At 42.6% G+C, this 23,540-nt stretch overlaps 1 protein-coding gene across 8 annotated transcripts in view; it reads left to right on the plus strand.

Annotated features, from left to right (window-relative positions):
* Positions 1-23,540, plus strand: part of EGF (epidermal growth factor) — a 230,742-nt gene that overhangs the window by 151,817 nt on the left and 55,385 nt on the right. For all 8 annotated transcript variants that reach the window (XM_063918896.1, XM_063918887.1, XM_063918864.1 and 5 more), the window contains 5 exons: positions 1,129-1,277; positions 3,478-3,582; positions 6,977-7,200; positions 13,431-13,598; positions 23,273-23,440. In XM_063918896.1, coding sequence (XP_063774966.1) covers positions 1,129-1,277; positions 3,478-3,582; positions 6,977-7,200; positions 13,431-13,598; positions 23,273-23,440 — 814 coding nt within the window. The remainder of the gene's footprint in view (positions 1-1,128; positions 1,278-3,477; positions 3,583-6,976; positions 7,201-13,430; positions 13,599-23,272; positions 23,441-23,540) is intronic.

Consider the following 23,540-nt stretch of genomic DNA (forward strand, 5'->3'; position numbering starts at 1 on the left):
GGTATAAGTAAGGGAGGGAAAAGCACATGAGGGAAGAGGGCTTTATTCAACAAGCTCAATGAGGTATAAATATAGTTTAATGGATACATTATTTGATTGGCTTTTCTTTATACGTATATCACTAGGAACACACCAGGGACTTGCAGTGTGGTAAATGGCTCAGGAGGCACTGGCTAGTACCAGAACAAGATTTTCACAAAATATATGAGTGAAAGGGTTCATGTGGACATTACACACAGGTGTAGAGGTATACACTCCCAGGGCAGTCGAGGGCCAGGCTACTTTTGAAGGGGTGTGGCCTAATCACAAGAGGCGTGGTCATGTTCCCTTAGAAAAAATACTGGGGAAAAAAGGTATTTTAAGTACCTCCTTGGCCACACTGCAGCCCAGCACACAGTAGTGTGTGCTGGGCTGAGGAGAAGAGCTGCAGCTGCTGCTGCCAGGTAAGGGGGAGGGGGAATGGGCCCCTTCTGGACCCTCTCTGGGCCCCTCCATCAGACCTGGGCCCAGGTAATTTGTACCCTCTCCACCCCCTCTCTCGGCACCACTGTACACTCCTGGAAATTTGATGAGCTTTGATCAGAGATGTGCGGAAAAGATAAGCAGGTGAGGCACTGACTCACCTGCCATAGACTTTTACTCCATAGTTTTGGCTATAAAAATGATTAGAATAATACAAAGAAAATATTTCTAATATATTCTTTGTATTTTTCATATACTTTATACAGTCAAACCTCTAGCACAAAAGTTAGTATGACAGGAAAGGCTCGGCCTCACCCCACCACACATCACTGGTACACACTAGGTTGACATCGGTATGAATTGCCATATTGACATGACAATTTGTGCGTATCGGCTAGTGTGTACCCACTATCGCACGCTCCCACAGGTCGTATGCAACGTCTTCCGGTCAGCCCATCGTTCAGGTGTGTACCCAGCCTTAGATGAAGATGAGATCTCATTTTATGTCAAATGAATGCAGCAAGACAGAGATTTCAGAAAGATATGTTCAGCTGTTTATTACAAATAGTTACTTCTTTTGTATGCATTGATTCTTTTTGTGTAGTTTGAAGTACACTGTGCATCTCCAGTATTATGTTTTATCCATTTACACAATTTTATTCTTAGATTTACTTTGCACACACAGCTCTGAAGTGCATAGAAAGTGCAAAGATGGATGGCAGTGGTCGTGAAAAAGTGATTTCTGAAGCATTGGACACCCCAGAGGGTGTAGCTATTGATGCCATTAACAGAAAACTATACTGGACTGACAGAGGGTATGGCTTTTGAATCTTTTCAGATGCTTTGTTGTTTGGAAGCCATTCTAGAATGGGGAACATAAGTGTATGATATTATTGCTGCAATTATTGTATATTGTGCTCCGTCACATCAGTTCCTATCCATTTAAGTTAACAATGTGATATATTTACAAAAAGCATACGAATATACACATACCTGGGTCATTTTAATGAGTTGCCCATTAGCACACCACTATGTCTTTGGACAACATAGGAATTCCACTGTGCTGTATATATGCACATAATCATTAATTCATTATGCTTGTAGCTCAGTGCCCTTCCGAACCCACACATATGGGTTAACAAAAACCAGAAGGGATTAAGTCTTGTCACTGTATGTATTAATAAAAACATTTTGTGTGCACTGTTTTACCATTTGTGGGATCTGGAGCATTGTTTTGCTGTAGCTTGTCACCCATCTCTGGTGGTCCAGTGAAGGGGCCTCAGGTGTAACACCTGAAGCAAGCCCAGGGAAGACTTCCAACAAAACCTCCTGGAGAAACCTGCGCACAGTGCTCCACACTGGAGCCCTGAGGCGTCCAGCAGTGGTATCACTGATACTGCAACCCAGCAATCTAGTCAACTACTCTCTGGTGCTGATTGCAGCTAGGACGGTGGAGCCAGACTCAGAGCAGGTCTGCTGGAAGTATTTTTACACGGGTGATTATAAGGCTGAGAACAGGATGTACTAAAAGCAAAATGCGGCCAAGACTCAGAAAAAAATGCAGTTTTCAGAGTTTTGGTCCCATTTCCCTTATGTACTAAGCTCTGAAATTAGATACGTTCTGGAATTTGGACCAGTTAGTCAATGCCATCTAAAGATGGCGTGACTTAACAGAATCCTATGAGCTTCATTCCACAGTGTCTTCTGCGGCGCATCATCCGACACATTCACAAAGATCAGTTCTTTTCAAAAGAGCTGTCCTTTGTGATTTTAATTATAATACTACGTGCATATCGGCATTATTTAATGCCACTATGCACGCAATAAGTGGTGGGATGTATTGTATCCAAAATGTGATGTGTAGTACATCCCACATTCAGGGCACTTTTCTGAGTTTTTGAAGTTTTGGGCACATTTTGCTTTTTAGTACATCCTGCCCTGACGATCTCAGCCCAGACTCAGCAGTGCCAGTGTGTAGATGAGGAAGAACCACTCTCTGCTTTGCAATGGAACATTTCTCCCTGCCACTGAATGTAAAGTTATAAGGTGTGATAGCATGCAGGCTGATTCACATGCAAGCTATATGAATCAGCCTAGATTGATATGGGCAGGAAGCTATATTATCCCTGTAAAAATACTAATCCCAAGTACTTAGTTTTATTGGCTTAAGATGCAAAATGCAGAAAAAAGTCCTCAGTCTGGGTTAAAAAAAAGGCAAAGGTCATCAGTCAGATACGAGTGACCCGGGTGTGGCATGCAAGATCAACAGTAACTAGGTCAACCACTATTGGTCGACAGTAACTAGGTCGACAGGGTCTCTAGGTTCGACAGGCTCTCTTGGTCGCCAGTGTCTCTAGGTCGACATGGTGTAGGTTGACAGGTCAAAATGTCGACATGAGTTTTTAATGTTTTTTTGGTGTTTTTTCTCCGTACAGTGACCGGGAACCCCAATTAGTGCACCGTGTCCCCTCGCATGACTCGCTTCACTCGCCATGCTTTGGGCAAGGTGCCTCGCTGCACTTGGCCCAGGTTACTATTCCCAATTATAGTCCACGTGGATCGTTAAGTATGAAAAAGGTCAAAAAAAAGAAAAAAATTTGAAAAACTCATGTCGACCTTTTGACCTGTCGACCTAGAACATGTCGACCTAGAGACCCTGTCGACCTAGTTACTGTCGACCAATAGTGGTCGACCTAGTTACTGTCGACCTAGAGACCGGATCCCGAGTGACCCATGACACGCCTTGCACCAAATATCATTATGCTAAAACGGAGATATGTTCATTTTTTGTATGGGGTGCCCAGGGCTCCTTTTGGTCTAGAAGCGGCGCTGGTTGCTTTTCGGGTTGAACTGGGAAAACTTAAAATCAAATTCTGCCTAAGAAACATGTAATTTTTCACAGACAAATGTTAAAATTGCAAATATAACACAGTGCTGAAGTTTTGCTCACTTCTACAACACAACCAACCAGCTGACGTAGATTGCTAACTTTTCCTTATTATTTTTAACAAACAGAAAATCATGTATTGAAAGAAGCAATTTGAATGGGGAAAACAGAAAAACAATTATCCAGGAAAATGTACATCAGCCAAGAGGAATTTGTGTCCATCCATTGGTGGGGTAAGAAGCAGTGATGGGTTATTAATATTGTACTCGGCCTCCATACAGCTAAGCATTTTATTTGGAATTACTACTAATATTACTGATAATAATGATACAAAAAATGTATGGACATATTGCCCTCAGTACTCTGTGTTACTTTGTACATGGTGCAGGTCTTGTACATCATTCTGATCATGGTCCTACTTACTCAGCTGACAACACACTCTGAGATATCACAGCTGATATCAGGAAATTGGCCCAATCTGATAAAGTGTGTGGGCCCAAAAACTGGCCCCATGTCCAACAACAATTTGATTGAGCATGCAGGTGAATGTGGGTGTAAGGTGACCTCTACTGGACTCTTTGTACCATCTTCTTTCAATCACCTTAGTATGCCTCAGAATGTCTGGATTACATGCCGTTTTATTACCTACTAATGTAGCCATATTGGGCACTAAACCTGCATTGAGGTTCTTGAGCTGGGCATAAGAATAGCCCATGTGGTGCCAGCAATTTCACAAAGATTGATTGTGCCATTTACACTTAACTGACCCATTAACATTGAATGGGGTGGCAACATCTTTGTATTCTTGTTTGATGAGTCACCTTTAAAGAAACTTGTTTCATCTGTAATCAAACATAAATAACAAACCAATAGTAGAAAATTGGAAATGTTTTATTTTATTATATATGTTTGAATAATCTTATTACAATGTATCTGCAAGCTACAAAAGCTCACTTGCCTTCTTTAGGTTCAAAGGGTGGGGAGGGCAGTAGAGGTATGATTTGCATTGCCAAGGCCAACACTCCACTGTACAGTGACATGATTGTGTCATCACTCAGCAAGGTGGCAGAAGTTTAGTCACATAAATCGTGTCATCAAGACACACCCAGTGGGGCCTGATGCATTACAATGGCCCTGCTGTTTTTAAAAGAAGGGGAGGGGGATCCGTGTCAATGGCCTACTCTCTTGTGTGACCAGAAGGAGTCCCTAAATTGGTCAGCCAAGGAAACTTAGTGGATAAGATGAACACATCATGTTTACTTCCCTTCAAAATCGGAAGATGTCCAGCAGTGCCATCAGCTCAGAACTGGCAAAAACCAGTGGGACCCAGGCAGGGCCGTTTGTAGACGATTTGGCTCCCAGTGCAAACAGTAAAAAATTGCCCCCTTTCCCCATAGACATTAAAAATACAGCCCTCCCCCATAGACACAAAGAAAACTATTTTGTGCGTGTGGGCTCACTAAAATGGGGGTGTTCTCACTAAAAAAATGGACATGGCCTCGCAAGAAAAGACTACCTTACACCCCAATTTTTGACCCTGCAACAACAGACCTCGGTCACCACAGGAAAAAAAAAAATTCCACAGTATTAAGCCCCACACAGTAATGCCCCTTCTAATTACTTTTAAATTACCTGCTCGTTGCCATGGATTTCATGCGCTGGTTGTCATGCTCGTTGCCAGGCGTTTCATGCGCTGGTTGTCATGCTCGTTGCCAGGCGTTTCATGCGCTGGTTGTCATGCTCGTTGCCAGGCGTTTCATGCGCTGGGTGTCATGCTTGTTGCAATGAGTTTCATGCGCTGGGTGTCATGCTTGTTGCAAGGAGTTTAACACGCTGGGTGTCATGCTGGTTGCCAGGGGTTTCACGCGCTGGGTGTCATACTGCTTGCCAGGGGTTTCACGAGCTAGGTGCCATGCTCGTTGTCAGGGGTATCATGTGCTGGGTGTCATGATCGTTGCCAGGGGTTACATACACTGGGTGTCATGCTCGTTGCCAGTGGTGTCATGCTAGTTGCCAGGGGTTTCACACGCTGGGTGTCATACTCGTTGCCAGGTGCCAGGGGTTTCACGCGCTGGGTGTCATGCTCGTTGCCAGGGGTATCATGCGCTGGTTGTCATGATCATTGCCAGGGGTTACATACACTGGGTGTCATGCTCGTTGCCAGTGGTGTCATGCACTGGGTGTCATGCTAGTTGCCAGGGGTTTCACGAGCTGGGTGTCATGCTCGTTGCCGGGTGTTTCATGCTCTGGGATCCATGCTCGTTGCCAAGGGTAATGCTCGTTGCCAAGGGGGTGTATAAAGTCCGCCAGCACTGACATCACGCTCCTCCTCCTCCCTCTTCCCTAGTACTCCGTTCAGAGGGGCAGAGTTTCACAGAATGACGCGGGTGCATCGTGACACCACAATGCAACAGCATCATTCCGTGAAACTCTGCACCCGAGCGGAGTACTAGGGAAGAGGAAGAAGGAGGGGGAGCAGAATGGGGGACAAAGTGCTACGGCGGGCGCCCCGTGCGGTCGCACAGCTTGTCCGCCACAAGAAACAGCACTGGGCCCAGGTACACCCTTCTACTGTTCTGAGAAGTCTGGCAAAAAAGTGGTCTTAATGGAAGAATTGCGCCAAAAAGCCATACCTACGACGTATGAAACAAGGCCAGGCAATTTACCTATGTATGAAAACATAGAATCTGGGGTGCAGATAATGAGTGTCTGCAGGCAACAGTACAGCATGGCGGAGTTTCCTTGCAAGTTTGGGGCTGCATTTCAGCAAATGGAGTAGGGATTTTGTCAGGATTAATTTTGTCCTGAATGCTGAGAAATACAGGCAGGATCTTATCCATCATGGAAATCGCTGCTGTGCAGATGTGCGATCGCATGTGCAGGAGAGCTGCACAAACAGGAGCTTGTGCAGTCTCTGCAAAACCCAGGACTTACTCTTCCAGTGCGATGATCGGGGCTGGAGCTGATGTCAGAAACACTCACTCCAAACACTTGGTCCCTCATGCGTTTTCCCGAACACTCCTCTAAAACGGTCACTTGCCACCCACAAACGCCCTCTTCCTGTCATCCACCTTGCGATCGCCCGCGCGATCACTTTTTTCGCACCATCCCGGCGCTCCGCAGCGCTGCGGCCTGTCGTGCCTGTGCATTGCGGTGATTACGCATGCGCAGTTCAGATCTGATCGCCCGCTGTGCGAAAACACACAGAAGCGACCAGGTCTGAATCTGCCCCACAATACTGTATATTATTGATTATTTTCATAGCTGGCTATGAGCCACCAGTCTCCACAAGGTTGTAACTGTTGTCAACAGCAAAAGCTACAGAAGCGAGATATAGTGTAGGTAGGTCAGAGATGGAAGAGAAAGGAGAGTCAGTCAGAGGCAGCATTACACTGAAGCTGACACTGGCTAATTCTCAATCTGCTTTTTTATTATTCTTACCTTTTGTGAGATCTGTGACTGACTTGTTAGCTCTCTAGTACGAACGCTGACAGTTATATTTTGTCAGTGAGGACTTTTATTGCAAAATTAGGAGCTCAAATAAAGCCAAATATCATGTGTTCACAAAGTCAGGTTGTTTTAAAAGATTACACTGTTTGACTTGTTTTATTTATTTTTTATTATAAGGAGATTATTTTGGACAGATGTAGGATCCAGTGCGCAAATAGGAAGCTCCCATCTGGATGGAAGTAAAAGGATAGTTGTGGTCAGCACTAACTTGGTGTGGCCAAGTGGAATCACTGTGGAGACTGTCACTGATAAGCTGTACTGGTGCGATGCTAAGAGATCTGTCGTTGAATCTTCTGATCTGGATGGCTCAAACCGACACACCATTTCCCAGAATGAAGTAGGTGAGGTTTTGGGGTTATATACTTTTTAACTTTTTTTTTTAAAATAAAAATATTAGTCTGACATGCTCAATGTACAATACAAGGCCCTTATCAAAAGTTTAGGGCGCCATACAGTTAACAAACATGGGGGGTAATTCCAAGTTGATCGCAGCAGGAATTTTGTTAGTAGTTGGGAAAAACCATGTTCACTGCAGGGGAGGCAGATATAACATGTGCAGAAAGAGTTAGATTTGGGTGGGTTATTTTGTTTCTGTGCAGGGTAAACACTGGCTGCTTTATTTTTACACTGCAAATTAGATTGCAGATTGAACACACCACACCCAAATCTAACTCTCTCTGCACATGTTATACCTGCCTCCCCTGCAGTGCACATGGTTTTGCCCAACTGCTAACAAAAATCCTGCTGCGACCAACTTGACATTACCCCCATGGTTTTGCCCAACTGCTAAAAAAGATCCTGCTGCGATCAACTCAGAATTACCCCCCTGGTTCCCATCTCTGCTACTCTCCTCATTCTGGTGACTAGTACTGTATATAAGGCTGAGCCCATAATGCTAGTGACTGTTGACATTCTGGACAAACCAGACTACAATCTTACGGCTTGTATACAAACCAGACTTCTTGTTGATAGTACATACATGAAACTTTTAATCTTGTGGCTAATATGTATAACAGAATAATGTGTTTTCACACCCTTTTCACATTATTTTCGTTTCACCTGAATGTATTAAATGGCATTTGGAGCAGTTTTCCTGAAAAACCGCTCCAAACCCTTTGATTCAATTTTTTTAATATCCCGGATCGCATTACCCATACTTGGGAAATGCGATCTGATCAAATTGACTAAAAAAAAAAAATTTGTTAAAAAATACTGCAGTGAGCCCTGTGATAATACCGCTGTCCTGAGGGCTCACTGCGGATCCTGTACTTCTGCACAACTTTCTCTGCCCCTAGGCATCCATCTCTGAACTGCATCCATTTCTGATCAGGCACATATTCCATGTATTTTATATTCAAAAAGGCTCACATAAAAATAGTGTATTACTGAACATATGCCGTATGCATCGCAAGGTATGCACCAGTTTCATATGTGCCAGGCATATGTCACATACACTTACAGCCATGTTTTTAACCATTCATTCTGCCAGTGAGTACTATTACATTTTGATACATTTCTAAACTCTTTCTAATACAGTAGGTACAACCCCCCATCATGTGCATAAAAAAAAAAAATTCTAAAAAATGTAAACAAGAGCAATGAGGAAAGTGCCTATAGGCTTAAGAGATGAATTTGCAAACAGCCAATCAGAGATACTTAGTGCTGGTGGCGGCCATTATAATCATCATCATCGGCTTGTATTTGCCTCTGAGCATAGGCACCCCAAATCATGGGAAATGGATACGTATATATATGTGTCTCAATGCCATTCAGCCAGGGCCGGATTAAGGCTCCACAGGGCCCGGGGTACTTAAGACAAGGGGGCCCCCTGAGGGCTATATATAGTGTATATAAGAGCATGGGGGTCTATTTTTTATATATATATATATATATTTATTTATTACACACATATAAGCAGAAAGCTGTTAGAGGCAGTAACAGTATATATTATTGAACAGAAAAATAGAAAGCACGTTTATCCATTGTAGAAAAAGAAAATCAATATCACACTGTCACATAGTAGGTGGTATAGTATGATGTAAGGGAACACAAGATACTGGTTACACTAGTACAGGTCTATGTAATCTGCCTGTCCCAAAATTAATTTTCAGAGAGCCCTACTTCAAGATGAAAACTTAATACACACGCACATAGCATACAGTACACACACCATACATACACACACACACACACACACACACACACACACACACACACACACACACACACCATGCCTACAAATAAACATACATACTGTAGCACACACACACACACACACACACACACACACACACCATAAAGCACTAACCATATCAAGAGAGAAGAGGAGCTGGAGGAGATTGTCACTGCCGGAGTCAATACGAGCGGAGCTGCTGCTGCACATACTCAGTAGCTCCCTCTGCTGTATACAATGTATCCAGCATTGCAGAGAGGTCTGCTGATCAGAGATCTCTATGAGGAGCAGCCGTGCTTGCGCGGCAGCTGAGATCGTAACTGCAGGTGTGCCCGACCAGTGCAGAGATGGAGACAGGTCTGTCTCCATCTCTGGAAAACATATGTGGAACGTGCGGGAGTGTGTGTGTGTGTGGGAGGGGGGAGGGAGGTTCCTGCACCACTGCCACCAACGGCAGAACTTTATTTAAAAAAAATTCATGTTAACACGTCTAGTGCTTTATGGCAGGCAGGGGGCCCCCAATATAAAGGGGGCCTGGGGTACTGTGTCCCCTGGGCACCCCCCTTAATCCGGCTCTGCATTCAGCTTCTGTTTGCATTTACTCGATCACACACTTAAGGTACACAAATTACCTTAGCCCACCCTTTCCTTCCCTTCCTGCCTCTCCAGGTGCTAGTGGTCACCAGTGTCAGATTCCCGCAATTGTTCATGCCCCATACGCATTTGTCATCTTTAATGGGAAGAACACTTTTGCAGGTTTTATGCTACTGAAACTGGTAATTCAGTATTTGCACCTACTAATGATAGTGATGATGATTATGTTCAAGTTGGATTTATGCTTGTCTAATTACATTTTAATCTCTGCTTTTTAACGGCACAAAAAGGTTTTGCTGCATGAGATTATGGCACAGTATAGTAATATAGGGCCAACTTTACATTTTCCATCTTTAAATAGAAAATAATCACACATACAATAACATTGAGACCCTACGAACATGGTTTATTAGTTATAGTACTTGTTTTGGATGTAAACGTTAAAATTAGGCAACAGGGATCTATTCCATTAAACCATGTGGGGAAACTTTGTTTTATTCATTCAGTCTATGGGGGTAATTCCAAGTTGATCGCAGCAGGAAATTTTTTAGCAGTTGGGCAAAACCATGTGCACTGCAGGGGGGGCAGATATAACATTTGCAGAGAGAGTTAGATTTGGGTGGGTTATTTTGTTTCTGTGCAGGGTAAATACTGGCTGCTTTATTTTTACACTGCAATTTAGATTGCAGATTGAACTCACCACACCCAAATCTAACTCTCTCTGCACATGTTATATCTGCCTCCCCTGCAGTGCACATGGTTTTGCCCAACTGCTAACAAAGTTCCTGCTGCGATCAACTTGGAATTACCCCCTTTATGTAGATTAGTTAGTAGCTGCGCAGCAAGGCTTCTGTTTAAAAATGACTATAACGTCAAAATTACTGACAGTAACCTTTTGGAGACTTGATTTGTTACTAATATTTCATTTTTCTTAAACCTACTTTATACTGTAACCTGGTTATACACTATACAAATATCTGGACAATCTGCCGGATTTTGGCGGATTGCCCGGATAATTGTACGGTGGATTGCCGCAACTGAGCACTAATTATTGGCCTATGGTCCAGCCTCTCTGAAAGATTCGATAAATAGTCGGCCGCATCTGGCAGTGTATGTACTGCCGCAGCAGACCGCTCAACATTTCCCTGTTTGTTCACAAGTGAGGAAGGGGGGAAATGCCTCATTCCCTGTGAAGGAAAGCAGATATTGTAGGTTATACTCTGTGAGATAGGTTACAGTGAAAGGCCACGATATTTGATGGTTTCAGCTTGTCAGATAAAAAGTCTGTCGGTCTGACAGGCATTTTATCTTAAGCTGGGTACACACTGGCAGATATATCTGCAGATGGTGGTTGTTCATATGGTGCCCATACACTTATGAGATTATCGGTACTATCCTTCGATTTCAACCACATCTGTGAGAGAAATCAAAGGACCTTTCAACGCGATGCGTGGGCACGCTGGTCGAATATCGCATCTCAAGATATTATGTGCTGCACATAATATTTATCGAATCGCAGTGCGATCGCATGTGTTTCTATAAACACATGCTTTATATCGCACTGCGATGTGCGTTGGGCACCCGCCAGGAGCTGCCAGAGGCCGCTCCCACTCGGCGGTGACGTGCCCATCACATGATTACCATGCGATCTATCGCGTGATCGCATGGTAATCTTTTTGGCAGTTCAGGTGCAATTTAATCGCACCTGAACTGCCGGTGCGATGCACTGCGATGTCGCGTCGCGGGGCATCGCACAAGTGTATGGGCACCAATACACACAGAAAGATGCACCAAATATCTTAAAGATATATCTGCTGTTAAATCTATCTGCAGCTATACTGTATATGCAGATGGGGATTGTTCATACACACTGAAAGATGCACAAATATATCTGCAGATATATTGGTCATCTGCTGTGTTGCACAGCAGATGCAATATATCTGTGAAAGACGTCTTTCACAGACATATTGCTTGTATACACCTTTAAGGCCCATACACACTGGGCGATTTTGAGCTGAAAGCAGGTCACTTTTGCTGTTTTGAGCTGCTTTCAACTCAAAGCCGCCCAGTGTGTATGGCCAAACGATGAGCGGTGAGAGCTGATGCGCGCTCCCGCGTCATTGCTGGCAGCCGCCGTTCATCTACTGGTATTACCAGTAGATGAACGGCGGGGTGAGCAGCTTTCCATAGCGTCCTGCTATTGAAAGCCGTTCACCCCCGCTAACATCGCTGGGCAGCGGGGAAAGCGCTTTTCAGCCCAGCGATGTCAGCGATCATCACTGTGCATACACACTGGGCAAAAACGCCCAGTGTGTATGCACCTTTACAGTATATGCCCAGCATAAGTATTCAACTGAGTGCTACTATAGAGAGCTATCATTTTGCTGAATATTTACTGGTAACAAGTATCATCAAGACTGTTCATTACAAAGACCCTAAGCTCTTAGTTCATAAGTGGTAGAGTGGCAATATTATACTATTTCATGAACAAGATACCTCAAGTATTTCTTGTTTGAGCATTGCTATAAAACAGTGTCTGCTATGGCACAAAAATGAGTAAACAATAAATAAATAAATATAGTCTCAGTTTAAAGTTCAGCAAAATCTACAAAATCATCATAATCATTTTAGAGACTTTTGAAGTATTTATTTACAGGAATTCTTATTTATGAGGAACATGCTATGTACAGCCCAAAGCGCCTTTGCTGTTACGATTAGATACTCTACCCTTGCGCACCTAAATCTGTAATGTATTAAACCTTCTAATGGCTCCCATACATCTGAGATATATTGGGGCAATGCTCTAGTCCAAAGACGTCCAGGTTGGTGGATTGGGAATATTAAACATGTCTAAAAATCCTGATTCCAAACATTTTCGGTTAAGATTGGGGAATTGGGCATTTTTAACATGGTTCATTTCCCCGATCCCTCTAAAGATCACTGATTATCAATGGCCGCTGATCAGCAAGTCCAGTCGGCGGATTGACATTTCTGGCAGGCAGGGTCGGATTAAGCCTTCGGGGGCCTGGGGTACTTAAGACAATGGTGGCGATGCCTCTGCAGCAGTCAGCCCACTCCACCTACCAGGTAGAGCCTGCTGCCTCTTATCTCTCCCAGGTAAGGTCCTAGGGTCTGGGCGCAGCTGCCGCTCACCAGTGTAAGCCAATTCTGCTCACCCCGGCTAAGTCCCGGCTCCTGGTGCTGCTGCTTACCAGTGGGAGCTGATGCTGCTGTCATTGGCTCCGTGCACTGCTGCCGCTTACCAGTGTGAGCTGATGCTGCTCTCCCCTGCTCTGGTCGCTGCTGCTTATGAGTGATCTCAGCCTCCTCATGCCTGCATCCTGCTGATTACTTTAGTAGCACACGCACTGGGCAGTTACGGCAGCAACAGCAGCCAGAGCTGGGTCCGATCAGCACTAGCCGAGGGCCCCCTTGAGACGGGGGGCCTGGGGTACTTACTCTCTGTAACGCACCATTAATCTGGCTCTGCTGGCAGGGTTGGGGAATAAGGGAAGCACCATATAGATGTATGGGGACCATTACTCTGTAAACCTATGCACTTTGGTAAGTCTAGGTGTTCATGCACAAATTGAAGCAGGCAGCATTAACAAACAGGTTTATGTGCTATGCCTTTGTCTTGTATTTCATAAATGAAACCAGGGTTGTTTTCACTGGATCCTGGGTACTTCTCACTCCCACAACGTCTGTAGACCTGCATTTGCATTGGTATAATTCTGGATATACATTTGTCTATGAGATGAATGACAATAACTGTGCAGGACTATAACTGTATATCATTTGCAGGCTATCCCTTTGGTATAGCAGTATTTGAAGATCACATCTGGTTGTCTGACTGGTTGCAGCCATCAATTATTAGAATGGACAAGAGGAACACGCGCAGCTGGGTACGTCTTCGGGGCAGTATGCAGAGGCCTTCAGCACTTGTGGTCGTGCATCCTTTGGCCAAGTTAGGTAATCTTCATCAATGACCAGACATAGCTTCCTTCTTTTTCTCTATGATTTTCTTTTATGTAGGTGCATTTTTAACATACTTATGTGGGATACATTAATAAATAAATGCAAATAATTAATAATGTTTCTTCACCACTGTTTCAAAAAATTCATCACTATACAGTATGTGTTGCCTGTTATTGGACTGAAATTGACCATTGTGAGGAACGTTTTGTTTGTAGTCACTGGGTGCTGGGCAGACCATACACAGCAGCATCCAGTGTCTGTCCTGTGCCTTTGTATTTTGCTAAATGAAGTACAGGTTAGAGCCCATTAGTCCAAGCAGGTTGTTGCAGTTGTTCCCAAGCACATTTTTCCCCAAAAAATATTTTTGTCTACAGAATAAGTTTGAGGATAATTATACTTTTAGGTAGAAACATAAAACACATAACCATCACCATCCATGGACAACCCTTAGGCTAACTGTGATGTTTCTCCCCTGGAACCACTATCCACTGTTATAGAATGGTACATGCAATAAACGGAAAGACTGATTTGGAGTGGACCGTATGCCAGTCCCATTCATCACCCCATCAGCTTCATTTAGTTTGTGAGCAGGAGGCAGGCCAACATGGGCTCTGTTGCAGTGCACTGCTTATCAAGCCATCCTTTGTTGGTGCCTGAGTTTCTGCCCCACAGGAGGAAAGACACTGGGGATGGTGGTGACATTTTTACATTTCCACTGAAAATAATATACACAGGGTATTATCCTTTGAATTACCTCTCTCTGTCATTTTCTCTCTATCACTCTCTATCGCCACTTTCTCTCTTTGCGTCTCTATCTTGACTTAACTCTAGTCTTAATGCTTGCCTTTTGGGGTGTAGTTTCTGTTAGTGGTAACTGTGGCGGTAATGTGGAGCTAGAACTGGTGCTACAGAAGTTCTTTCATTACAGTTGTTTTCATAACAGTTTACCTATGATTTATTTCCATATTTACAGAATAGTTTTCTCTTTTCCTGCTCTCCCTCAGGATGAGATACAGCAATAACTTCAGACAGTGGTGTCACATGATATAAAGTTCATGCATCCAAATTTGTTTTACTTATATGCTTACTGACTAGCAGGTGACCACCGTGGGAGAAGCGCTGCGGGCACAATGGATCAGTACGTGCTGCCAGGTCTAGGAATCTGACCATAGGGCTATTACTTACAGCGCTGTGATCTTTGTGTACAGTAGAGTAGATGTCACTAGCTACTATCCCTCTTTGGGATTTACACACTAGAAAAACAACATTCTGCATGGGATTCCAAGTGACACACAAACACTTGTAGCTTTCATTAAGATTCCTCTAACAAAGACCAACAACTTAGACTAATGCAAAAAGTGCTATGGCATTCTACTTTTAAACAAGATTTCAATTGGTATGTGCCATTAACGCTACTTAATGTGAATGTCATTTGTTAAAAAAGAATAATAATTACATAAGTATTTCAGTTTGACACTCCTAATGTTAACTAGATTACGCTGTCTTAGAGGAATTTGAAACCAACTAGAAAAGTGACATTTATGAAAATGCCCAGCATCCCAAAGTGCAGTAAATATGAGCAGAGAAACAGTCCCATAGACAGCAAGCATAATAGGAGAGAGGAGGATGAGAGCAGAACACCAGCCTGGACAGTGAGAGCAGATCATGTGCGACAGGCACTTTCACTGCACAGCAAAGGAGTCAGCAGGCAGTGGTCTAAACTTTATGTATCTACAAATGTAACTGGTAACAGGAAGGACAACTGCTGTATACAATAATGTTACCATCTTTTTCATTGTGTGAATTGGATATTGCAATGCATTGTGTTACCTTACTACTATTATAATGCCATCTCCATTCTGTTGTGTTTCTGACCAGAGGGGGAACTCTGCCTACAGTGCCCCAAGGCTTAGTACCTCCCATTACAATTATTTCCTATTACATTATCTGCACATAGACCCAGGATATATAAGAAATCAAGTAAGTTTCCCCAATAAAGGGCCAGTGATCCAGATACAAAAGTAGATCCCTGGTAAGTGCATTATAACGTTGTCCTATTGTACATAATCTTGCGAATGACAGTTTTCTTTAGTTAATTTCTCAGCCCGGACAGATAACAGTGACGAGGTCTCGGGTTTCTGCATTCCAGACTGCTGTCCTCAACATTAGGCTATTGTCCTTTAACTAACTGTGGAATTATACTCAGACTCTAAGAACAGCTGGGGGAAAGGATGGCATGGCAGAAGCCCATCTAATCCTCATTGTCATCATGTCATTCACGTTCCCTATTTAAGTAGTAACTAGAGGCTAGAGTGATCACTGATAACAAAGACAGAAGGCATTATTACCACTAGCCACTAACTTTTTCAGTCCTTCTGGAAAACATGCCTACCCCATAAACATAACGCATGACAACATAATTATGCTTGGAGGGTATAACATAGCTTACTATGTCATGACACTGTGTCCTCCTAAATAGCAACTAATATAGGTCTACAGCGCTTGTAAAACGGGCAACACTAAACAAATCAGCGTATTACTAAAAATGAATACCAGACTGATGTCTATTTTTATAGTAGAGTCAGTCCCTGAACACTGTACAAACCTATTGCGAGCCATTGTGATATATGACCTAAGAGAGCTATAAATCCCTATTATGATTGTCCATGACATATTTTAGTTGCCTCTGGCAAATCTTTCCTTTCTTCTTTTTACCAAAGGAAAATATTGAATTTGAAACGTAGCCAAATTCTATCAGCATTTCACGAGCTCCTTTGAAAAGACTGTGAAAGCTTCACACAATAGACCTTATCATATTCATACAGTGCAAGCTTAGCTTTCTGCCCATGCTTAAACTGATATTTGATGTACAGTATTAAAGATCTCTGGAAGAAATTACAGGTAGACTAAGGTACACGGATGCTCTGTCCTCGGGCCATATAAATAAGTAGCATATGAAATAATGAGTTTGCAGAATAAGACAGATGTTGCATAGCCTACAACATGATTCATAGGAACAGCAGGAGCTCCGTCTCACACACAGCGCCTGTCAGTGCGTTATTATCGTCTCGCACATATTATGTTAGCAGGAAATATTCAACCAATTTTTGGCTCTTTTTTTTTTTTGGATGGTGGTTTGTGGGAAAGTTCTTCCATCATCCCCAGATGGAAACCTTTCAAAATGTTTTCATTGTCCACATTTAAGGGGATTTATGAGTTATATAAAGTGCGGACCCTGCAATGTTTATATATGCGCACAAATGCGTCTACTTGTCTGACTAATGTATTTCCTAGGGGTACACCCACCTTACAGTCATCACGTAACTGGGCTAGATGAAATACCAGAAAGTGGGAACACATTACATCATCGGCCAACCTACTGCCACTTTACAACCACCCCATTTTGAATTTCAGCTTTACAATTTTTCTCTTTGTACAGTGTGTTGTTTAGTGTGCTTTGTGGCTTATATGGATTTGTGTTGTTTGAAGATTTGTATTACACAGTGCAAAATGCTTTCCTGCAAAAATACAAAAGGAAGAGGCTAAGACCCAATGTAAAGCTGTGTACATGCCTCAGCCATGCATGTGATGTGATGCATCAATATACCGCGTCTTCGTACACACTGCACGATTCGCTGTACAACGACACAATATATTGATGCATACTTAATGTAACTACACCACATCATACATCTCATCGTCCCATCTGAGGGGAAGATGGGAAGATGCAACCACACAATTCATCAAACCATGAATTGGGTGTACACACTATAGTATGCTCGTTGCAATCCACTGCGGATCGCAAGATTGAGCAATATATTGTATATTGTATACCCAGTTTCATAAGAACTGATACCTGGAGGCTTGGTCCAGAGGTGGAACTACCATTGGTGCAGCAGGTACATTGCAATGGGGCCCCTGAGGACTAAGAGGCCCATGCTGCCCAGATCATCAATGAGTTATCCCCTGGCCACCTCCACAGACCATTTTTGAGCAATGTTGGATGAATGACCAAGTGCAGAGTGCAGTGTGGACCCCACTGCCTGAGGGACCTGCCTCTTACCTTAGGGAGGTAGGGCTGACCTTGTGTGTGCTAGACTGATAGAGGAGCCCTGCCACCTATCAGCGCTGATGATCACAGCCACTTACTGCCTCTAATTAAGAGACAGCTGTTCATTATTTCTGACTCACTGCTGTCTGTGAATTAAAGGCAGTTCACAATTGATGTAAGTGGCACTGAGCTTGCATGCCCGAGTTCCAAAACTGAGGAAAGCACAAAAGGGGGTGGCCCTGTCAGGGACAGAGCAAAAGGCGCTGTGTTCCTGCACCCACCAAGGTACATGCCCCCTGCTCTCCACACCCACTGTCTCTCCCTGTCACCCACTGTCTCCCCCATCATCCTCTGACTCCCTCTGCATTCCGCTGTCACTCCCTGCCTTCCATTGTCACCCTCTGCTTCCCCATGCCTTATGCTGTCACCCTGTACCTCTTCCTGTCACCAACTGTGGTGTGGCATATTGTGTACTTAGGATGGGGCAGAGGGGGGTGGGGGAGTCAAATTATATTTTTGCACCTGGACCCACCACTCACAAGTTCCACCACTGGCCTGGTGTCATCTCATCACAAGCCAGTGAATACACAGTCACCTAGGTCTATTATGAACAGTTTATGATACAGGTTGAGTATCCCATATCCAAATATCCGAAATACGGAATATTCCGAAATACGTACTTTTTTGAGCGAGAGTGAGATAGTGAAACTTTTGTTTTTTGATGGCTCAATGTACACAAACTTTGTTTAATGCACACAGTTATTAAAAATATTGTATTGAATGACCTTCAGACTGTGTATATAAGGTGTATATGAAACATAAATGAATTGTGTGAATGTAGACACACTTTGTTTAATGCACAAAGTTATAAAAAATATTGGCTAAAATTACCTTCAGGCTGTGTGTATAAGGTGCATATAAAACATAAATGCATTCTGTGCTTAGATTTAGGTCCCATTGCCATGATATCTCATTATGGTATGCAATTATTCCAAAATACGGAAAAATCCAATATCCAAAATACCTCTGGTCCCAAGCATTTTGGATAAGGGATACTCAACCTGTATATATACTTACATTTAGCAGTTGCTTTATTTCCAATGTGATATTTTTTTTTTGCTAACAATTTTAAAAATGTAATTGACTAAAAATGAATTATGTGACAGTAAACCAACCATGTAAATCACATTATGACAGTTTAAATCAGGGCTGTTTGTGATGGGACTGCTTTATTCTGCTATGTCATGAAAATTACACTGACAGGACTAATGTCTGTTGATTCGGTTGTCATGCCATCATTAACCGAACTGACATGGTGTGACAGGGACCTTAAGTTATTCATAACTATTATGTTGCACATGTTATGAATACCGCAAATACCATGGACACCTTATGAATACATGCCTGGGAGTCAGATACTTAAAAAATTTGAGGTTTTAAAGCAGCTCCTATTTAAATTGACAGTATCATAAAGATGCCGTTTTCTGTGTGTGCAGTGTCATACTCTATTAAAGTCATCATTTTCTTCTGTCTATTATTTAGATTCATAGTTTATCTGGAGCCCTGTGTATCAATGGCAGCACTCTTATCTCACTTGGGTTGAGATGAGAAGTATCAAACTTTAGAAAAAGATAGTGGAGAAGTTGCCCATAGAAACCAATCAGCATCTGTCATTATATAAACTACTAGATAAATGGCATCTATAAGCTGACCGGTTGCTATGGGCAACCTCTCCACATTCTCCCCTTTACAAGTTTTACACAGAACTTTCATTCACTGAGCCTGTCAGATACTTCCTGATTTAGTAACATGGGTGTCCAAACTTTGTCCTCAGTGACGCATAAGGCTGGGTGCACACTTACCGACCTGTCTACAGACTGCTGTGTCTGCCGGCCATACAGCCAATTCTGGTAAGCACACACACATATTGATTGGCCGCTATATGGGGGTTATTCAGAGATGGACGCAGATCTTGCTTCCGCAGCAAGATCTGTGTCCATTTATTCATATGCTAGGGGCAAAGCTACCCAACATGTGTGTGGCGCCGCCCCACGATGTGTTCGCAATTTAATTGCAGTCGCATTGCTTTGAAGTTGTCCCCTGCCTGAGCAGCCTGGCTGCGCTGGCAGGCAGTCCGGCGCCATATTTTTCATTGGAGCATCTGCATGTGACATCATGCTGCCGCCATGAAACTGGTCCGGACACACCTGCATTGTAGGAAGTAAGTTTGCGGTGATTCCCAACTACTCTTTGGCCAAAAGCTCTTCTGGAGAAAATATAGAGCCTATTCAGTACCATCATAAAGGGTTTTATTTGAGACTTTGGAAGTACCCTTGTCTTTTCTCTGGATGGACAGATATACTCCATCCGGTATTGTATGAGATTTTTTATCTACACAGACTTTTATGAGTAATTCGCCAAGGCGTTTCACCTGGAAAGTTTATGTTATATGTTGTATTGTGTTGTATGTTAGTATACCGGTATTAGTTTTTTCTAATGAATTTCATTTAAACTGTAAGAAATATTGTTCAAATCAAGAAAAATTCTTTATTTCACAATAAATAAATAATACTAGTTATTTTTTTGTGCATAAAATTGTTGTAGATTAAGTAGTGAACAGAAGTACACAGATACGATTATAATGCAGTCCATAGTGTCAGTATAACACCTGATTAATTTAGCGTTTGGAGGTCTCTTTTGTTTCAAATTCATTTACCTAGGGAAACGTGGATTTCCCTATTAACTCCCCCCCCCCCCCCCCCCACACACACACACACACACACCCACCCATAGCAGCTTACCTATCAGGTAAAGTGATATGCGCAGTCCTCAACAACCTACGTATTGTCCAGACCGCGCTCATTAAATGGCCGCCGCTGTCAATCACTTTGCGGCCAAGGAGTAGTGTACACATGCACTGCGGCCAGTGCGCATGTGCAGGTCCTCTGGATGCAGTACCTATGTGCCTGTGCTGACATCACAACGGCATTCCCAATATATCTGCAGATATATCGGGCATTGGATGTGCAGCAGGGCCAATGCAATATGACGTCGGTCACAGTCATATCGTGTGTACACACCTGCCACTCCGCAAACAATATATTGATAGAACGGATGATATATGGTCCAGTATGGGGATGCGGTCAAGATGCCGCCGGCTGGAATCCCGGCGGTCGAAATACCGACGCCGGAATCCCGACCGCCACAATCCCGACATATTCTCCCTCCGTGGGTGTCCACGACACCCATAGAGGGAGAATGTTCCGAGCGGAGCGAGGCATCCCTGTCGGGATTGTGTGGTCGGGATTCCGGCGTCGGGATTTCGACTGCCGGGATTCCGGCCGGCGGCATTTAGTACTGATCCCCCAGTGTGTACCCAGCATAAGAGTGCATGTTTTCCAGATCTCTTAGCTGAGGTACAGGTGCATTCATTACTAACTGACACATTTTAAAAGCGCCACAGGTGGTTTGGAAAACATGAACTGCTATCAGTTTTTGTGGACCAAGGCTGTTCTACCCTGAGCTGCATAATGATAAAAAAGCTAACTAAAGCTAATAAAGCTAAAGTGATAGCAAAGCTATTATGTAGCAACACTGAAGAATATTAAGAAATTATAGCTGTACCAATGAGGATTATTTATTCAAAAACCTTTTATTTCCATTTTGGGGTATTTTATTTTTTACTAAATATATTGAATAGAAATAAATAACTGCTGTGCAGTGGTCTTCAAAGTGTCTTCAGTAACAGTGCTTACAAACCTACATGGCTAGCATTTCCTCACCTAAGTGCAAGATTTCTATGCATATAATAACATAATATTCAAAATAGGCTTTTAATCTTAAATAGGCTGTGTAACCTCTGTGATTTGCATTTTAAAACGCAAGTTACTGAAGAAAGAAACCGCATACAATATCAAAGGACTTTGTTACTAGTATATTTACTTGTGTTGGTGGCCACTTCTCTAAGTTAATGCTGGGCTCAGGGGCACACACAGTTTTTTTAAGGGAGGTTTCCAGTTGTTTGAAATTAGAACAAGTCTGGCCAACCCATGGTGAGGACAAAATTTGCATTTATCAAGTTATGTATATAGTCAGCCACATACATCGTGCAGTGTATGTAATACTTCATATATAATATAACCAGTAGGAGACAGAAATAAACTTTCTAAGCACACATTCCTCCACCTCATGTTAATATGCCTGTCTCTTCTGTTAGCTGATTGGGCATGAGTTCCATCCTGTCCCTTATACAGAAAGTTGTGGCCACATCTCTACTAAAACCGTATTAAAAATAACTGCTATTCTTGTCATTTGCCTACGGGGCTTGTTCTTATTTTTTTAATACAAGTCATAGAACAAACTTTTTTTAACCCTCTCTGTTCTTGGAAATCATAAAAACCAGGTATATTGAAAAATGACAAAAATAAAAATAAGTAATAGATTTCTCTGATATCCATTAGTAACAAAAGCTCGGTAGCAAAAAAAACAAACCACAATCTCTCCTATTTCATAGAGAAGTTTTATTATCTTACAGATGGGATGTTTATACTTAGATAAAACGAAAAGACATTATGAATACGTGACATGATCCAATAGATAACTATTACACAAGGCTACACTTATCAATATGTCTTCCCTGAGTATAAGTGGAAAACTTCAGCCTGACAGCTGACACTGATGAGCTCATTATGGAAGAAGACTTTTCCATTCATAAAAAGGTGTCAGAGTGGTGATTTGTGAGAGCAGACTGCAGGCTTATCATTTGCTCAATAAAGACTTTATGAAACAGAGCCGTGGAAAAACTGCTAATACCTCTGAAACAACAGCAGGTAGTATGGGATTAACGTAATCTTCTCCCAAATATGTTTTTATTTACAGGGTATTTTAAGCACACTCAGGTATATCATTTATGAGAGTTTTGTTTTGTGAGCTTATCGTTCATTACACTGTTGGTCCTGGGCACGTTCGCCCTAAATAGACAATAAAGCAGAAGTGAGTCATTGTTTTTCTACACGCTTGTAACTACATTGCAATCATAATCTTTTATAGTGTTAGAAGGATGGAATTAGAAGAGCCACTTTGTTTTGATACCCTTCATGGATTGAATTGTATTTCTGGCTGAGACATAAAGAATGGAAAAGGGGAAGAGAACTGCTTTAGATGCCTTGATGTAGCATAATAGAAGCTTTACTGTGCTGACTATCTAATCTGAGAATACTTGTGATGTGTCCAGATATCCTGGCTTGGCACCACTCTCTTCGGAGGGAGTGTCCTCGTTCATCTTCTTTAAAGGCACAGGCTTAAGCCCTGGCTAATGTTCAAAGTGAAATGCTCCCGCTGGTTAGAAGTGTAACGCTTATTCAGTCTTTGGTTTAAACTTAGTCTCTGCTTATTACAAAACATGCACCAAATTATGGGAGAGTCAGCTAAACACCATAATAAAGCATAAGTCTACTCACTAGCTGTCTATATTTACCTACTGATCCTATTATGCTCTAATTCCCCTTATAATACTCAATAATAAAAAAAGAGAGCCAAGTTGTGCAGCTTAGTAGTGACAGATACAATGAATACATAATTAGTTTAAGATGAAGTTTGACAGTTTTCTCTTTTGCAGCCATTACAGACATCAGACCGGAACCTAGAAAAGAGCTAGCTGTCGGCAATGGGACGACGGGCTATCAGCCCTTTCTTTATGGCCCACTTACCGGCAACTTCTATGGGACCGGGATAAGAGCAGATGCAAATGGCAGCAATGAGTTGGATGCTGAAATATTGGTGTCAGGTAGGAAACATCCAAACCTATTGTCATACCTGTATTATCCACCTCTCTCTATTGTTGCTGTAAAATAACTTGTAACATATTGTATTCAAGAATCATTTGT

This window comes from Pseudophryne corroboree, chromosome 1 (genome assembly GCF_028390025.1).
Source record: "Pseudophryne corroboree isolate aPseCor3 chromosome 1, aPseCor3.hap2, whole genome shotgun sequence".
NCBI classification, from domain to species: Eukaryota; Metazoa; Chordata; class Amphibia; order Anura; family Myobatrachidae; genus Pseudophryne; species Pseudophryne corroboree.